Below are 17,686 nucleotides of genomic sequence, written 5' to 3'. Positions count from 1 at the left end.
GGTGCCTAGAGATAGTTAGGTATGGCTCTGGTACTTTGCCTCATGAAACGATGATGCCTGGTAGGAAAATGCCACATGTCCATATGGGGTTCCTTGGGCATAAGATCTGAGCATCCTGGGGAGTGTTTCTCCCACTTTTACGTTTGTACAACCCCACGCCCATTTGATACTCTTTACTTACAACTGAAATTCGGCTCCTTAAGTTGGCGTGTGACAAGAAATTCATTTTCAATATTGCACTTATTGAACCAACTGGTGATGGATGGCTTCTTGGAAGACAATTGCAAGGGATTCTGAAGCTCAGAACAGCTTTAGTGGTGAAAAGGGACTGAAATGAGAGAGACTTGTCTGTTGTCCATGTTGGTAAAAGTAGCAACATGCCTGTCTTCCATGCTTTTGCCTTAAGTGGTTTGAAGGCCTATCCCCTATCAAAACTGATATCACTCTTGGAAAGGATGTATGATTCAAGAAGGATAAGAGTTAGATCTGAAGCAAGTATAAGTCACAGAATGAAAGACCTAGGTTCTGGGCCCAGCTCTGTTGCTAGGCATATGGTGAGGGTGGGATAGGCATGCATCCTAATCAGTCTCTGAATACTTAAGCCTTAGCAGCTCCTTGCCAATATTTTGGCTAGCTCAGTGTCTTAATAGAGTTAGAAGATAAGTGCTACAAAGCTGAAGCTGAAAAGAGCCCAGAGATAATGGCAGAGATGGAATTTTATCAGATGCTTTGGAACTGCCAGTGATCTCATTCATAAATGTGTCATTAGCTCACGAGAGCCTCTGCTCATGAGAGTATGTGGCAGGACAATGGGAAAGGCCACTTGTCTGAGGGCTTGCCCTGCTTCTCTTTGTCCAGAGCCTCCAATTCTTTTTGGACTCCATGGTATAGTTTCCAGAAACCCTGACCATAGTCTTTGCTGTCCTGTTTGGGACTTGCTTTGTTTTTCTGCTTCTTGGCACCCCTGAAAACTCCAAATAGACTGTGCCTTGGGAGGTGGAGGACTATAGATGAAGAACGACTGCCCTCCCCCTTTGGCAAAATTTGACCAGGGGTCTTGGTTTTCTCTGCATCCTGCAGAGCCAGTCATCAGGATTCTTTTTTGTTTGTTTTTTTCTCTGCAATTTTCCTGCAAAGGAAAATATTTTGTTTCTGTCAGCAATAAATCTGTCTAATCCTATCTGGAATTGGGTGGCAAGAGGTGGGTTGTTGCCCAGCTGCTAAATGGCCGAAGTCCATGTGGGTGTGAGAAGCCAACTTGTTCGAGGTCTCTGCTTGCACCAGCACCGTCAAGAGATCTTCCTAAACACCTTGTGTCTCTTGGGAGCTTCCCTCTTTCTACATCCTTCTTTTTCCTGCACCACTAAGTGGAGCTGGTTGGTGCCTTTCCCTCCCAAAGGGCAGAGAACTTGAAGGCAGTGCCTGCTACTAGGATCACATCACAGAGCTTTGTAGCCTCATATCAATGTCCTGAAGAAATTTTACAGCCAATATTTAACAAGTCAGTTTGAAAATACAGCTGGACCCTATAACTGTTAATTTATTCAGACGAAATGAAGCATTTTGGCGAGGTGCCCCTGTTGAAGCCTTGGGGTGTACAACTGCAGAATACTGATGATTCTTCCAAGTGTGGACATGGAACTCAAACTGTTCTCTACAGTATAGCCCCTGTCCACTAACGGGGATCCTCAGCCAAACCATGGAAGGTTGTAGATCTGGCTTCCGCTAGACCCAGCTGGGGGACTGTCTTCTGTGGAGAACTGGGGGTGGGGAGAGTTTATTGTAGAAAGTTGAGACCCTCAGCTTTGACTTCCTACCCTGTGTTTTGATCTAGCTTCAGAAGGTAATAAAATTAATGTTCTATACCTATGCTCTTTTTTCCTTTCCTTAGTCTTTGCCCCTACTTTCTCCAGCTGGCCTTTAAATGTCTTAGACAAACAATGTGTGGAATCCAGAGAATGAAGGCTGGCATAAGTATATACTGAGAAAGCCTTTAATTCCTGGAAAATATTATATGTATATATATATTTATTATTATTTTTTAATAGCCATTCTCATAATATGATCTATGACTAAAGCCAGGCATTTTTCTTAAGGAAGGCAAGTAGTCCAATATGAAAGATGATAAAATTCTACCCTCTTTTTTCTTTTTACACATTCAGTTGGTGAAAATTATTAGTAACTCTGGCTTCAGTTAGTAAAATTTAATTAAATTTGTTTTAAAACACTAGCAATAACTTTGTTTAAATTAACTCATTTTTAGAGCCTCTGTTATTGAATCCGATAGAACTTTTCCCTCGATTGGTTATGAAAGGAGTACACTCTTTAGTGCAAATAAAGTCTAATTTCTGTATCTGTGAATAAGTATTTGAATTAACCTATCACTTAAAAAAAAAATAGTCCTGTGTCTTGTTGCCAAGGAGAAAGAACAGGAGGATAGGTGCTGCATTTGGAGCTGTTGTGCCTGAGTTTCTGTCTCTACTGTCACAGACTGTGACCTTCCTAATTTTAATTCATATATTCTTGTACTCAGTTCTCACACCTCAAAAATAAGTAGGTTGGTTAAGTAAGATGGCCTTTCTTAAACTCAGGACTATCTGGAAGTACACCATTGATACTTGTAGCCAGTGTTCCTAACAGAGTGGAGTTAAGTCACACCAATCTTCCATACTAAGAAGGTCTAAAATAGAATATTTTGCTGCATCAGCCCCTAAACACCATTTCCAAAGTATTTCTCATTCTGGAAAGAAAAACATTCCTAACCCAAGTCTGAAGGCCTTTTCTTAGTTGGATTAGAAAACTCATCACTGAAGAATGCTGGGCTCCAAAGCTTAAATAAAGCAAGTAGATTTTGAGACCAGAGCATTATTCATGAATAGGTATGAGGCTGGATTTAGGTTTTTTGTTAGTGGTGACAGTTTAACTGTATCATGAATACGCTAGGGAAGAAGCAGGAAAGAAAATGCCCTATTTAATAGAACAATATGCAGGGAATAAGTCTCCTGAGAAATGGGCAGCAATCACAGGAGAGACCTGAATTTTAGTGATTTGACTAATTCCCAGCAAACATGGCAAGGATGAAGGAGATGGAATATTTACCCACAAAGATCAGATGCCCTGACCCAGGCCATTGGTTACCTTGGAAAGTTTTCCGTTTCCCATTGTCTTCTCTCCTTCCCTTCCTCTTTCAAACACTGTTCTGATTTCTGGCAAGGTTTAGTGAGTGACACATGGCAGGAAGCAGTTTCATATGAAACGGGCCTCCCAGGATAACAGCCTCTTCTCCATTTTTAGATATAAAAGTCAAACAATTTTGGCATCAACTAAATTTTATCTTCCCTTTATATAGCTGTGTCAACCTTGGCAGCATTAAAAAGCAAGAAAATTTTGAAATGGTTTCTTCAGGATGCAAGCATGTTGAGGCCTTATGCACATGTGTGATCTCTGGTTTCCATAAGACTCCAGACAAGAGCCAGCTGCCAAATGAAAGATCAAATCCATGACTCAGACAGCCCAATGGATTGTCTTAATTAACTACTTCATAATCAGTGTGGTTTGTATATGTAAATGTATTCACTCAACAAATATGTTCCTGCTATTGACAGGCTCTGTTCTACTTGTTTGAGATACCAAAAAACAAAAACAAAAACAAACAAAAAAAAAAACTAGTGTGTATAAATATAATAAGGGCTTATTTTTTCATGATGTAGTACTTATGAAAAAAACCAAAAAAAACAAAAAAAAACTAGTGTGTATAAATATAATAAGGGCTTATTTTTTCATGATGTAGTACTTATGGACTGTATTATCCTTCTAACACAGAAAGCTAAAAAGGCGAGGTAGAAAGAACGTGGGCTTGAAATTGCAATTAGCATTTGAACGACAGCTATGCTGTATTAGCAAATTAACCTTAAGAGTAATTTAATCTCTCAGAGCCTTCATTTCCACATCAGCCTCAAGGCTTAATGAAGGTCTTTGCCCTGTAGATGCTCTCTAAATACTCCCTGGAGAGTTGTGCTTTCTGAAATTCAAGAATTCTGTTCAAGCTTGTCTCCTGATAAGTACTTTCTCCCTCTTCCTTCAGGTGGTATACCAGTTACACCCCCTCAGGCGGGACCATGGAGCCCAGCACCTTTAGTCTTCAGTCAGTCCACTTCCGTGGTCCCAGGAGCCATGATGGGAGGTCAACCTCCAGGTTTTGGTCAGCCAGTCGTTTTTGGTACAACCCCAGCTGTTCCAGGTTGGAATCAGCCTTCGTCCTTCGGAGCCTCAACTTCCCCTGCAGCCCCTGTCATTTGGGGCCCTTCTGCATCTGTGCCACCCAGTGCTTGGCCATCACCAAGCCCTTTGGGGAATCCTTTCCAGAGCAATATTTTTCCAACTCCTGCTTTGTCCACTCAGCCCACTTCTATGCTCTCCTCTCTCCTGGTCACTTCTCAGCCACCTCCCCAAACTGGCCCTCCAAAGGACACCTCCAGTGATGCTTTCACTTCCTTAGACCCACTTGCGGATAAAGAAGTCAAGGAAGTGAAAGAAATGTTTAAGGACTTCCAACTGCGGCAGCCACCTGCTGTGCCCGCAAGGAAGGGAGAGCAGACTTCTTTTGGGACTTCAAGTGCCTTCTCCAGTTACTTCAACAGCAAAGTTGGCATTCCTCAGGAGAATGCAGACCATGATGACTTTGATGCTAATCAACTGTTGAACAAGATCAATGGTAAGCTACTCATTTCTCTGCCTGCGCACCAACAAATATGTCCACTGTCATATGGACCCACAGAGTCCATCAGAAGAACCCTCTCCCACCTACCAAGTCTTGCTCTTGTTTCTTTTAATAGTCGGTAGCTACGGAGGCAATTTAACATTTACCTTTTGGATCTAACCCTTTCCTGTAGTTATGTTTCTGAGGGATGACCCAATGCTGCCCTCTAGTGACAGTTCTTAAAAGGGCTGCCAAGAGCTATTGAAATGCGATGGGTGGTGGCACTTGGAGGGGGCTGTGTAACAAAGTCTCATCCGTCTTCCACAGCCTTAAATGCCGGAATTCTGAATCTCTTCCACTTCAGATAAATATGCATGGCTTTATCTCTGAGAAGGGATAGATTTGACTATAATAACCATTGAGGGTCCTACTATTTGGTGGAGATTTTTTGTTCCACTGGCGCAAATTTCAAAAGTATGGAACTAAATTTCAAAGATAGTTGAGGGATTTGTGCCTGTAGTTGGGAAAAGCTTGTGTATTGACTGCTATGGTTTTTCATCTTCTAGAACCACCAAAGCCAGCTCCCAGACAAGGAGCCCTGCCAGTTACTAAATCTGCTGACAATGCATTTGAGAACCCTTTCTCTAAAGATTCTTTTAATTCTTCACAGGCCACTGTAAGTATCAACTGCTAGAAGCTGTTGTTCCAAAGTACATGCTACATAGAGCTACCACCTCCTGAATTAACCTGCATGAGTAGAGCCTTCTGAATTAACCTTGCTTTTGTAATAACTTTTTGACAGTAAAGCATGCTTGAATAAGTTTTTTTTCATTGAGAACTCCTCAGCATAAACATTCATTCGAACTGGGGAAAGATTATGTTTACAGGAACTACCATCTCCTGAATTTGAGAAAAAATATCACATTGAAAATGTTCTTCATATCTCACTTAATCAGATTTGTGAAAGCATTTTGGGAGAAAATTGAGCCAAAATTCTATATCAAAACCTTTCAAAGATTTAAGTTCTTAATTTCCCACTCATTGTTCTACAGCTCATAAAAATAGTACTTTCCATTTTGTAGAGGCAAATTAATTCACCTGAACCTTGATTTTGATTTAAATAATATACATAGTCATCTTCAATCAGGGGGACACAAATCATTGTAGACCCTTAAAATGTCTAATTAGTCTATGACCTAAGTGATTTTTAAGGGAATGTGAGAAGTCTTAATTATAATTTTTATCTTATGACTATAATTAGATTTATTGACTGGATGGTTTTATCTCTTTAGGTGGCTTCTCCTTTTGGAAATCCTTTTGCCTAACTTCTGTAAGTAGAAAATCCTATTCAAATAATGGGGGGAGGTTTGTAAGAAAGTGTAACACACGGGGTAAAAGGTGAAATTTAGTTGGGAAGAGGCTAGATATCTGTAATTTAGAAGTAAAAGACGTGGATATCTATACTTAGCTAATTCAATAGTGACTGGGCCAGGCATTTAAGAATAGAATTCTTAAACACAGCAAAAATAGTAATATACCCATGGGGATATAGATTTCTATCTTATCCTGTATTTTTGATATTTCACTTCTGAATGGAAATAAAATTCAATATAATACATAACAGCTTTCTAGCTTTTTTACCTTCATATCGAAGTGATCATAAAGCATCCTAGTAATAACCTGGTTTCCTATAAAAGGCACAAATTGTTAAGACCTTCTGAAGCCACCAAAAAAGTCAGCTAAACAGATGATGATCACAACTTTTCTGTCATTTATTTCTTTGTGAGCATTTGCAATTAATATTAGTCTGAAATAGTCAGATGGTATTAAATCCAAAAGTGGTGACAGTTGCTAATATCTCCTGCCTAAGCAGTAAAAGTTCAAAATGAGTCTGAAGGCTGATTCTTCTTTCTGTAGTGGACTTTATCCTAGATAAGTTATTATTAGGGATAACTGCCTTCGACTAAAACCCTGAGAGGGCTCCGTGTAACTCTTCTCAACAGTCATTGGCAGAAACTTTGTGCTGCTCTTAAAAGGTTGGAATTAATAGGGGAAAAGAGGCTTGTCTCCAATTTAGAGAAGGAAGGGCACAGCTTATAGGGGTAGAACAATAGAAAGAATGAATGAACCCAAACCCATTTTTGTCAATTTTGCCCCATCCAAGCAGGACTACTAAACTATGTCTTAGATACTCAGTTGGTTAGAGCACAGTATTATAACACCAAGGTCAAGGGCTCTGATCCCCGTACTTGCCAGCCACAACAGTAAAAATAAACTATGTCTTGACCCACCTAGAATTTAATTATTTTAAGTAGATAAATATCTTAAATATGACATCAACAGTAAGATTGAGTTTATATGAATTTGGATCATTTTCCCCCACCCCAGTTCTATGACACTGTATCATACAGTACCTTTCCGTATATTCTGCTTCAGAAAACTAGGTAAGATTGTTAAAAATGCAAATTCCTGGGCCCCACTCCAGCCCTCTGGTAATTAGGAAAAGCTTCCTTTTAACAAGAATTCACTGATTCTAATGATAATAAAGCAGTATAGAGGATATTGAAGAGCTAGAAATCTTACCAGAGTCAAGGGGAGACATACCCAAACAAATTAAAAAATAATAACAAATAAACTATTCTAGGAGTCAAGATAGATTGTTTGGACTAAATTGACTTACATTTCTCTTTGGAGGCCCTTTCTTCTTTACATCATGAAGAAAGGATAGTTTAGATTAACCTGCTCCATCAATAGATTGGGTGGGGGAACTGTCATAGGAGAAAATAGCTAACATTATTGAACACTTGTGTTAATCACTTTATTACATGTTCCACATTTATTATCATATTCAGTCTTCACATCAGCCCAAGGAGATACTACTACTGACATTTTTAATAATGACTTGATAATTAATACATTGATAGTTAATTCAAAAATTATAACCACAGGTCTTTTCTTCTTCATACTCTCTAGGAGAACTTGGCATGCTGACTATCCAGAGGAACAAAAAGATTGGCCTTAGTAGTCAAGGACAAAGCTCACAGCCAGACACGTCCTGACCTCTGCCCTTGTTCCAGCTTTAACGTATTATCTGTTGCCTTATTTCTTCTTGACACTTCCACTCGTAAAATGCCTTTTGCTTTCTGTCTAGGTTAAAGCTTATCTCTGTCTATGGCTTGAAATAAATTAAAACCCTAAACTCTCTAGCTTAAATGTAAATGAGGTAGTTTTCCTACTAAATCCTTGCCTATTGTGTCCCTAGAACCTTCTAGAACACTCTACCTTCTACCCTGTGGTTGGGAGATGCAGCCACCACAACCCCTCGTATCATACTGTTTTAAATAAATTTTCAAATTCTTACTGTTCACAGTTGTTTGGGGGTTCTGTTTGAGAGTGTGAAACCTAAAGATGTATAGTAGGACAAGGCCCCTTCTTAAAAGAAATCTTGCTTCACACCATCACTTACGGAGACTTTTTAAAGTGAAATTGAAGCAAGCCCAGCTTCTCCTTAGGCACTTTGGAATCTGGCACCTGAAGACCTTTTTAAAAATATAGTTCCTCCTCTTTCTGAGGAACCATTTCTACCAAGGCCAAGATTGTCTTTTTTCCAGTCTCTTGCTAGTTATTACAAATGAGGGGAAAGCATTATTCATCTCTCCTTTCCTTTTCCCTTTGATTCTCTCTTCAAGTCACTTTTGCTCCTAGGCTCATATAACATTCCCTCCCTTCCGAAAACAGCAGACTCTCAAGGGGCAAAAAAAATCAAATGATTTACAGATCTAGAGCCCCTCTTCATTTCAGGAACTATGAGTCCCAGTAACTAGAACTGCAAGCGGGCACAACCTGTATCTTTCCAGTGGAATAGGAGACCATCCTCCTGCACCGAAGTTCCAGAAGAAAAGTTAATGTTGAAGAGAAATTGAGCTCAACTCAGCCATGAAGGACTGTACACTGAGGAGCAACACATCACAAAGCCAACCATGATTACCGAAGTTCCAGAAGAAAAGTTAATGTTGAAGAGAAATTGAACTCAACTCAGCCATGAAGGACTGTACACTGAGGAGCAACACATCACAAAGCCAACCATGATTGTGCCAAACACATTAGTGCTTCTTTGGGGTCATGCTAGGCCTTTAAACAAGAAACTGGAAAACTCTTTTGAAGCCTCAGTCTCATGGTTCGTAGGGAGATAAATGGTGGGGGAAGCTGTAGAACACATACTTGGCATTATCACTGAAAATCTAATGTCTGCAATATTTTTCTCCTCATAACCTTGGAAACTTTCCCAGGTTATTGTCAGTCTTATTGTTAGCACAGTTCTTAAGGGTCTGTTCTTGCCAAAATGAGTTTTGTTTTGTTTTGTTTATGTTGGGTTTTTTAATGTTGTCTCTTGACCCTTAACACTCAGGTTCTTGTGGGTGTTAATCAACCACATACAATGTTACCTTTATGTGGAAGAAGAGGATGACTGCTCAGGATCTCGATAAGATGGTGGCTTTGAACCTCCATTGATTAGCCCCAAGTAGTCCAAGCTAAAGTCATGTGGTTTTATGTTTAATGGTGACAGCTGATCATATATGGCATAATTTTCTGTCTGGCTTCCTAATCAGTCATTATAAACAAAGACTTGAAATAGTGTTTAAATGTCCAAATATCTAAACGTGCTAAACTGGAGGTAACTATTTCTAGGTAGCTGAATTTTTGAAAGTGATGATCAGCCACACAGCTGTTTTGTACATACTTATTTTCTTGTGCACTTTTCTGTATGCAAATAAAGCTATAAATTTACTCATTTCAATAAACTGGAATGGCAGAATTTCATGTGTTACCATCAATTTATTCTAGTATTTGACCCCTGCTTTGGGTTGACATTATGGTCACGGTATAAAACACACCAGTCTGAGATGAGAAAATGGTAGTTAGTGAAAAAACATGAAATAAGGCAATGAGTAAATGATCATCTGATCTCTTTCAACACCTTATTCTCCTGACTCAGACCCATATGTACTTCCTTCCTGGGAGTTCGATAAAGTCCAGAGGATGAGATCCACACCAGAACAACCTCAACTGATGTCCAGGATAAAGATCATTCATTAGTGCACTACTCAGTTTATGTCTTTGCCCTTACCTCCCATTGTTCTTTATTCAGTCCTGTTTGACCCACCAAGCCACCGCTGCATAGCCTGATCTAGGCTGGCTCAGGCCACTCAGGAGAGCTGCTGTGTGAGGCAGGCAGGCCAATGCTCAGACATTTCTAGCGTTCGGACTCTCTTGAACACTGTTACCTAATAGAAAGTTCAAGGTTCTCATTCATTTCAAGTAGATCTGGAACTACAAGGAAGAGAATCCCAAGGCAGGCCTTGCTTGGATATAGAAGTCTTGGTGTTAAACCTAACTTCTCTTAGGAGTAAGACAAACTTATGGAGGAGTGATTATCTATTGGTGTGTACTATTATGGAATGTTTGGTATTTTTGCCTAACCTTTCCCCTTAACTAAAACATTTGGTTTCTTTCTGACAACAGTGAGGTGGAGTGTAGAAAAACAGACTCTGCACAAAAGCAGCTTCCAGGAGAGCTGAAAGTGAGATGCAGATGAGCCAGAGAAGGCTGCTGATAAGAATGTGTTGCACAAAGTATGTGGCTTATCCAGGTGCTCTGCAGTGTGTCTAACCCAATGAGCTGTATGCTATTTCTGTGTGGCTTGATCTGCTAGATCTTGCTAGAGGTTGACCTATGCTTATGTGTACAAGGGGAGGACACTAATTTCAGTGCAGTAGGAACTACTGTAGACCAACCAAAGGAGGTGCTTAGTGAGGTGTCCTTGCAAAGTGGACATAGACCTACTCATTATAGCCTCCTTAGTAGCAGTAGTATTCACAACTGTGTGCCAGAAGTTCACCTCTTTGTAGTAATCCTATTATGGAAAGAGGGTTTCATTTAGGCACCAAATATATCCAAGCTAAAAGCTAAACTTTAACAGCCAGCAATGCCTCCAAATTTTTCACATAAAAGCAATACAAAGGAAAGAAGGTATTGGTTTCTCAAGATAATCCTGCATTTATGACAAATCACTTCATTTTATTGATATGGTAATCCTGTGAGGTGAAATCTGTTACTGATGCACCTCATGCTAGATTGGCGTCCATGCTTTAAAATCTCTTCCAACTCTTAAGAGAGTGGTGTCCATGGGTATTTGATATGGATTGTGTCTCCCAAATTTTGTGTTAGTAGTTTGGTCCCCACTGTGACTGTTAAGAGGGTGGGAAATCCTATTATGGTAGTTGAAAAGTGGGGCCTTGAAGAGGTGATTAGATTCTGAGGACCATGTCTAGTGAATGGATTAAAAACAGTGGTCAGTGGCATGATTATGAGGGCTTTAAAAGAAGAGCACATGAGAGGTTAGTCTGTCTCTGCTCCACCATTTTCTGCTATGTGAGACCCCTGGGTCACTGCTGCTACCAACAAGGCCTTCACCAAATGTGTTTCCTGGACTTTGGACTTCCCACCCTCTGAAACTATAAGCAATAAATTTTGTTCTCTTACAAATTACCCAATTCCAAGTATTTTGTTATGAGCAACAGAAACAAACTAATACAGTATTTTATTGTAAAACTATATTTGTAATAGGGAAATCCTTTCAACCATGAATTTCAAATTCCTCCAGCAAAATGTTAACTGCAAAGTCTACAGAGAGCCAAAAGGAAGGCAACTCTTTGTCTTTCCCGTGCTGAAAGAGCAGAGAATGTAGCTAACTCAGGGTTTGTTTGACCCCGGAATAATCTTATGAGTGAGGACTCTGACCCCTTTTCTGGGAATAGGTTCAACACAAAGTCTTCTAGTGAAAGGTGGGAGCTGCCCAAAAGTTCCTGGTAAATATTTAAGCTACTGCCATTTGAGGATATTGCTAAATAATAAAATGCCTCATTCTTGCTGGGAAATGGTGTGTTTTTAACTAATTCCCTTGTATTAAGAATAATTCAGTCTCATGTTCTAAGTTGATATGCCAAACACGGACATGTACAAGGCTGTGTACCAGAAGCATCTCTGTTAACAGGTCTTAATTACAGCAGTACTGATGGACAGGGGCCAGATATTTGTCATCTTACCTAATGAGTGTCCAAGCCCCTCATTTGCCCTTGCTTTGCTGGAATTATATACTTAATTACTAAACCTCTGCCATATACTGAATTCATACAAGTCACGGTCTCCAGGGAGACAACAGTGGAGGCTGCTCAGTGGCAAAGAAACTAGCCTTTTGCAGTAATCAAAGATGAGGTTGTTATAAATGGGGGGAAAAAAAGAGGAAAAAGTCCAACTCAAAGTCTATATGGCGTTTTCCTTGCAATGTTCATTATGGAGTTTTCTGACAGTTCTCTTTTCATTTGGTTGACTTCAATCATTATTATTTTACTTTATTTGTAAGAAAGGTCAATTATTGCTGTTCTAAAAGTTAGAAGTGAACTGACTGAGCTGGAGCTGACATATCTTGGGTGTGTCTGAGGCTGTCTCCACAAAGTACTTATCTATACTGATTGATCACCATAGAGGTTTTTGTTTGGGGCAACTGAGATGAGAGGATTAGACACAGGAGCTAACAGAGAAGTGGAGGAGAGAAAAGGATTGATATGACATTTGCCTCCTGCTTTCCTCACTGGCCTAAGACACCGACTTAGGATCTTGATGGTAGGAAATGATAGGCTTAGAAGCTGGAGGAACTGTCTTCTTTTGATGAAAGACCCCAGGCTCAAGCAGGCAGTTCACAGCCCATACGCCCATGAGGAATGAGTGTACTACAGTAATGGAAAGTCTCACAGTAGCTAAAATTAGTTGGTGTCTTAGATTGAGCTACTCTTAACATGAATACCATAGAGCAAGTGGCTTAAACAACAAACAGTTATTTGCCACCACTCTGGAGGCTGGGAAATCCAAGATCAATGAATTTGCAAATCTAGTATCTGGTGAAGTCCCTCATCCTGGTTTGCAGACAGCCATCTTCTCCCTGGTATCCTCATATGGTGAAAACAGCAAGCTCTAGTCTCTTTCTCTTCATATAAAGACACTAATCCCATCATGGGGTCTTCGCCCTCATGACCTCACCTAAACCTAGGTACCTTCCAAAACCCCCACCTACTAACACTATTCCATTGGGGATAGGGTTTCAACACATATATTTGTGAGAGATAGAAACAGGTAGTCCTTATTAGCAGGGATTTGTTTCTTTCTCACACAAAAAAGTCTGGGTTGATGGCTGCTGGTTTTGGCTCAGCAACTCAACAGGGCCCTCAAGGACACAGACTTATTCTTATCATTTCACTTCAACTCTTGTAGCCTTTGCTTTTTGTTCTCACGGTTATTGCCTAATGGTCACGAAATGGCTACACAGCTCCAAATATGATGTTATTGTTCAACGTGGGCGGAAAGGGAAAAGGTAGCACAACCAATGTCCACTCCATGTACCAGGCATTTCAGTTTTTTCCAGGGATTCCCAATAGACTTCAACTATGTCTCATTGGCCAGAATTTGGTCACGTGGCCACTGCTAGCTGCAAGGGAGTCTGGGAAAGCAAGCTTTTAGCTTTACCAACATTTGTAGTGAAGGTAGTTAAGGAATATAGAAGGTAGTCAAGATATGTAGAAGCAGGACTTGCTGCATAATTAGCAGGACTCAGGGGAAAATTAAAATGTGGGGCCTATTTTTTTAAAAGCAGAAAAGAAGTGCCATTAAAGTCACTAAAATATAAAGCTTTTTATTTCTTTGGTGATCTCTCTCTCTCTTAATCTATCATATTGTATTTTATTTGCTATTTAATGTTGTTCTAAGTAAGGAAAAATTAAAACTTTAAAATAGTATGAATTTCACCACTAATCTTTAACTCACATGTGGAATTACCAAAACTACACAATTTGAATTTATAACTTACATATGCATACATATTTATGTATGTATTTCATTCTTACCAGAACAGTGGAAACACCACACAAAATTCAACAATTTATTTTTCTTCTTGACACGTGTACATTCTACCAATACTCTCTACCTTTAGCTGTCTGGTGGGTAAGGAAGGACTGAAAAAAAAGAACTATGGGTTGTCCTATCTTTTTCTTTCCTTTTATGTCATTGTTTCCAGCATAACTGGCTGGCTAATGCAGGAAAGTAACAGTAGGAAGAAAGATATGACAGTGGTTTTTGGTCATTTGTGTTTCTTTTTGTGTTTGAAGCAAGTTCTGGTTCATACTGCAAGTGTGGCCTCCTGGGGCTGTCAGTGCCCACCTCCACCCACCTACTCAGTCATAAACATAACACCTTTACCTTATACTCACTTTCATTTTGACTCCATGAACTCCCACACATAGTGGGGCCACCTGAATTCTGTGCTCATGGGGCCACACAAACACCACGTATGAATGATACAGAAGAGGGGATACAGTGTCTTCTCCTCATGCACATGCTCCATTTTCCCATCAGACTTGGCTTCCAAAACAAAAGTTCAAACATAAAGTTATTAAGAATTTCAAGATGGCAACAGCAGAGCATTACACCAACTGTGAGGTCCTCCTGAGTGCTGAGCCCTGGGCCCCTGTCCATGACACATGCCCATGATTTCAGCCCTGGCGAGAGGGCCTTGGAAATGGGTGATGGATTGATTAGCCAAGGAGCCTCCCACATGCCTGACTGATCATTTAACCCAAGGTTGGCCCAACCCCAAATGCAGATCACAGCAGTCTTGGGCTCCATAGCACCCTCATGGCAGGAGAGAAGCTTACTCACACAGAGCATGCTCAGCAAAGCCAGTGGCAGGCACCTAGACTGGAAAGCAGCAGCTAAAGAATGTAGAGGACTGATTTCTGTGTTAGTACCTTGAGAATTACCAGAAATAATGAAAGTTCAAAAGGACAGTGGCAGGCACCTAGACTGGAAAGCAGCAGCTCAAGAATGCAGAGGACTGATTTCTGTGTTAGTACCTTGAGAATTACCAGAAATAATGAAAGTTCAAAAGGACCCAGGAACCAAAAACCACTGCATAGGGAAATTTAATGTTAAGATAATCTAATTTGAACTCAGAGAGATTTGCCATTTCTTTTGTTTATTTTATTTTATTTTATTATTTATTTATTTTTTTGGTGGCTGGCCGGTAAGGGGATTTGAACCTGTGACCTTGTGGTTACAAAAGATATTTGCTATCTCAGTTGTAAGGATATTGGGGGAAGACTGTAATAAAAATTTTGAGGTTATTTGCCAAAGTGCATTACAATTCTTCATTTTACTTCATGACAAGCACAACATAGCCAGATTTGAAAAGCAACAGTGGATTTCAACATGGTTCACAGAAGTCACTGAATAATAACCAAACACCTACCCAGCGTTTACCATGTGCAGACACTGTTATAAGTGTGTTACAATAAATGATTTAATTTTAATATCAAATCCCCAAGGCAGGATGCTACTACTATCCCCATTTTCTAAAATAGCACAAAGACCTTAAGTAACTGCCCGAGATCACACAGCTAGTAAGTGCCCGAAACAAAATCACAACCCAGGCTCCAGTGTCCTTGCATTTAACTTCTTAACCATCTACTGTCTCCAAAAACTGACACCATTGGCTTTATGCTAGCATGTCTTACATTCACCAAGATTTTATTCTCTTCACAAGTATTTCTAATATTTTCTGTAATCAACATGTTTAACACAAAAATGCATGAAAAAGTGTTTTCATCAATTTTTAATTAGGCAAGTTGATCCTTGTTTGGCCTTTCCAAAGCTCATTTTCAGGATGTATTATGTATGTGTCACTTCAAAGTTTAAATTTTCCAGTTGTTATAAATGCAGCACATCAATTTAACCTCATACTCAGTCCTTGCTGATTCGGGTATTTCTTATCACCATGTTTAAGTGTTTTTAATGCAGGCCTCTGACTGCTCACAATAAAACACAGGTTGTGAGTAATGTTCTCTCAATTTCTTCTACATCATAAATAGGAAATCATTCTGGATCTGCTCATAGTCAGGGTAGGTGTGTACTATATGGTTGGTCGATGAAGCACAGACACATTTTGTAACAGTAACACTGTTGTAGTTTCATCAGAATCTAACATTCAACAATATAGTGCTTTCAATGAACTGTATCAAAACTACGTATTGATGAACACATAGTTCATTTTGCACAGTGCTTTTTTCATTCTCTCTTCCTAAGCTCTTCAGGGTTCAGAAAGCCTGAATCAGTGGTGATGATTTTCTTCATCTTTTGATTTCACAAACACAAACTCTTGAACTGTAGAGACTGGAAAGCAGCCAGGTGAACACAGAGCAGGAGAGATACTTGAGGCACACCAATGATAAGCACAAAACCCCAAGACAGGCAAAAACACAAATCAAAGAAAAAAAAAATGAGAAAAAGAATGAAGGAGATGACGCAGGACCAGAAACAGGACGAAGTGCCTGAGTGAAATCATCTACAGTTACTGACAGGCCTGATTCTTAGAGAAGAAGGATTAGCGGAACACATCTGGAGAAGACAAACGTACTTCTGAAACAAGACCAAAAATTTGCTTACACTATACTCAAGTACAGAGAGAAAATGTATTCACATTATTCTTTGTTTCCTTTCTTTCTTCAACCTCAGCTTCATCACAAGTCTCCGCTCAGCTGGGTGTGGGTTCCAACATTTGGTCGGGTCCTGTAACCTCAATCCAGTAATTAGGACTCCCAGTGTTTCAAATGTTTTCCCCTTCTTCCTGCTCTTCCCCAAAATAGTGTTTAGTTTGATGGGGGGTTGTGGGGGGTGTGTGGCAATCTTTAGTCAGGTCCTTATCTGCCTCTGGTTCCAGTCTCTACAGTCTCTTTCAGTCTCATATACCTGGTCTACCATATTGGTATCTGACCTATTGGTATATTTGGATCCTCAAAGCTTTTAACTGAAGAACTTGGGGTCTACTCCTCTCCACACAGTTGGGGGCCTACAGGGCCTTGTGGTTCTCCTGCTGCCTCTGTCTCTGCCTTGGTCCTTACCAGCACTGGACCCCCGAGGTCTGACTGTAAGTACCTCTCCAGCCTTGCCCTCAGCTCTCACTCTGCCCTTGCCTTANGTTTCAAATGTTTTCCCCTTCTTCCTGCTCTTCCCCAAAATAGTGTTTAGTTTGATGGGGGTGTGTGTGGGGGGGGGGGGGGGCAATCCTCAATCAGGTCCTTATCTGCCTCTGGTTCCAGTCTCTACAGTCTCTTTCAGCCTCATATACCTGGTCTACCATATTGGTATCTGACCTATTGGTATATTTGGATCCTCAAAGCTTTTAACTGAAGAACTTGGGGTCTACTCCTCTCCACAGAGTTGGGGGCCTACAGGGCCTTGTGGTTCTCCTGCTGCCTCTGTCTCTGCCTTGGTCCTTACCAGCACTGGACCCCCGAGGTCTGACTGTAAGTACCTCTCCAGCCTTGCCCTCAGCTCTCACTCTGCCCTTGCCTTAACAAACCTCCCAGGGGCCTGCCAGCTACCCTCCCCATGTCTCCCCAGTGCAGAGGGGAACTTCTTGAGGTCTTCTGTGGATCATGACAGCCAAAGAAACCTAAGAAGCCTTTTCGGTGACTCCTTCTCTGCCCAAACACATAGCATGACCACTTCTATTCTAATTTGGCTTCCCCCATATTGGGAATGTCCAGAAGTTGTTTTCCCAGAGTCCCAGATGGCAAGGGCAGAAACATCTGTCTTTCACCTCAATGTACTTAACGTGCTGGCCCCATTCTGAAATTTGGAAGCACCCGTCTCCCAGCTTGCCTCTCCCACTTCTAGTCCTCTCCCTCTCACAACTTCTCTCACAGCCAGAGAGGTAGTCTTTTCACATTCCCTGCTTTATAACCTGAGGTGTCCCCACTGCTTTGAGATTCACAGGTGATCAATTGCTTCTTTACTCCAGCATCTTCTTCCTGGGCAATAAGCCTCAAGATTCGGTCTCGAAGTCACGAAGTATCAAGAAAGCATAATTCTAAAAGGGAA

The 17,686-nt window shown here is 40.5% G+C and overlaps 1 protein-coding gene across 2 annotated transcripts in view; it reads left to right on the top strand.

Annotated features, from left to right (window-relative positions):
- DAB2 (Dab, mitogen-responsive phosphoprotein, homolog 2 (Drosophila)) overlaps positions 1-9,515 on the top strand; it is a 55,510-nt gene extending 45,995 nt beyond the window's left edge. For both annotated transcript variants that reach the window (XM_008568507.1, XM_008568508.1), the window contains 5 exons: positions 4,085-4,714; positions 5,266-5,375; positions 5,992-6,029; positions 7,673-8,617; positions 8,723-9,515. In XM_008568507.1, coding sequence (XP_008566729.1) covers positions 4,085-4,714; positions 5,266-5,375; positions 5,992-6,024 — 773 coding nt within the window. In that variant the 3' untranslated portion in view covers positions 6,025-6,029; positions 7,673-8,617; positions 8,723-9,515. The remainder of the gene's footprint in view (positions 1-4,084; positions 4,715-5,265; positions 5,376-5,991; positions 6,030-7,672; positions 8,618-8,722) is intronic.
- The last annotated feature ends 8,171 nt before the right edge of the window (positions 9,516-17,686 follow it).

This window comes from Galeopterus variegatus, unplaced genomic scaffold (genome assembly GCF_000696425.1).
Source record: "Galeopterus variegatus unplaced genomic scaffold, G_variegatus-3.0.2 Scaffold418, whole genome shotgun sequence".
Lineage (NCBI taxonomy): Eukaryota > Metazoa > Chordata > Mammalia > Dermoptera > Cynocephalidae > Galeopterus > Galeopterus variegatus.
Note: the sequence above shows the minus strand (reverse complement) of the source record. Positions and strands in the feature narration are given on the sequence as shown.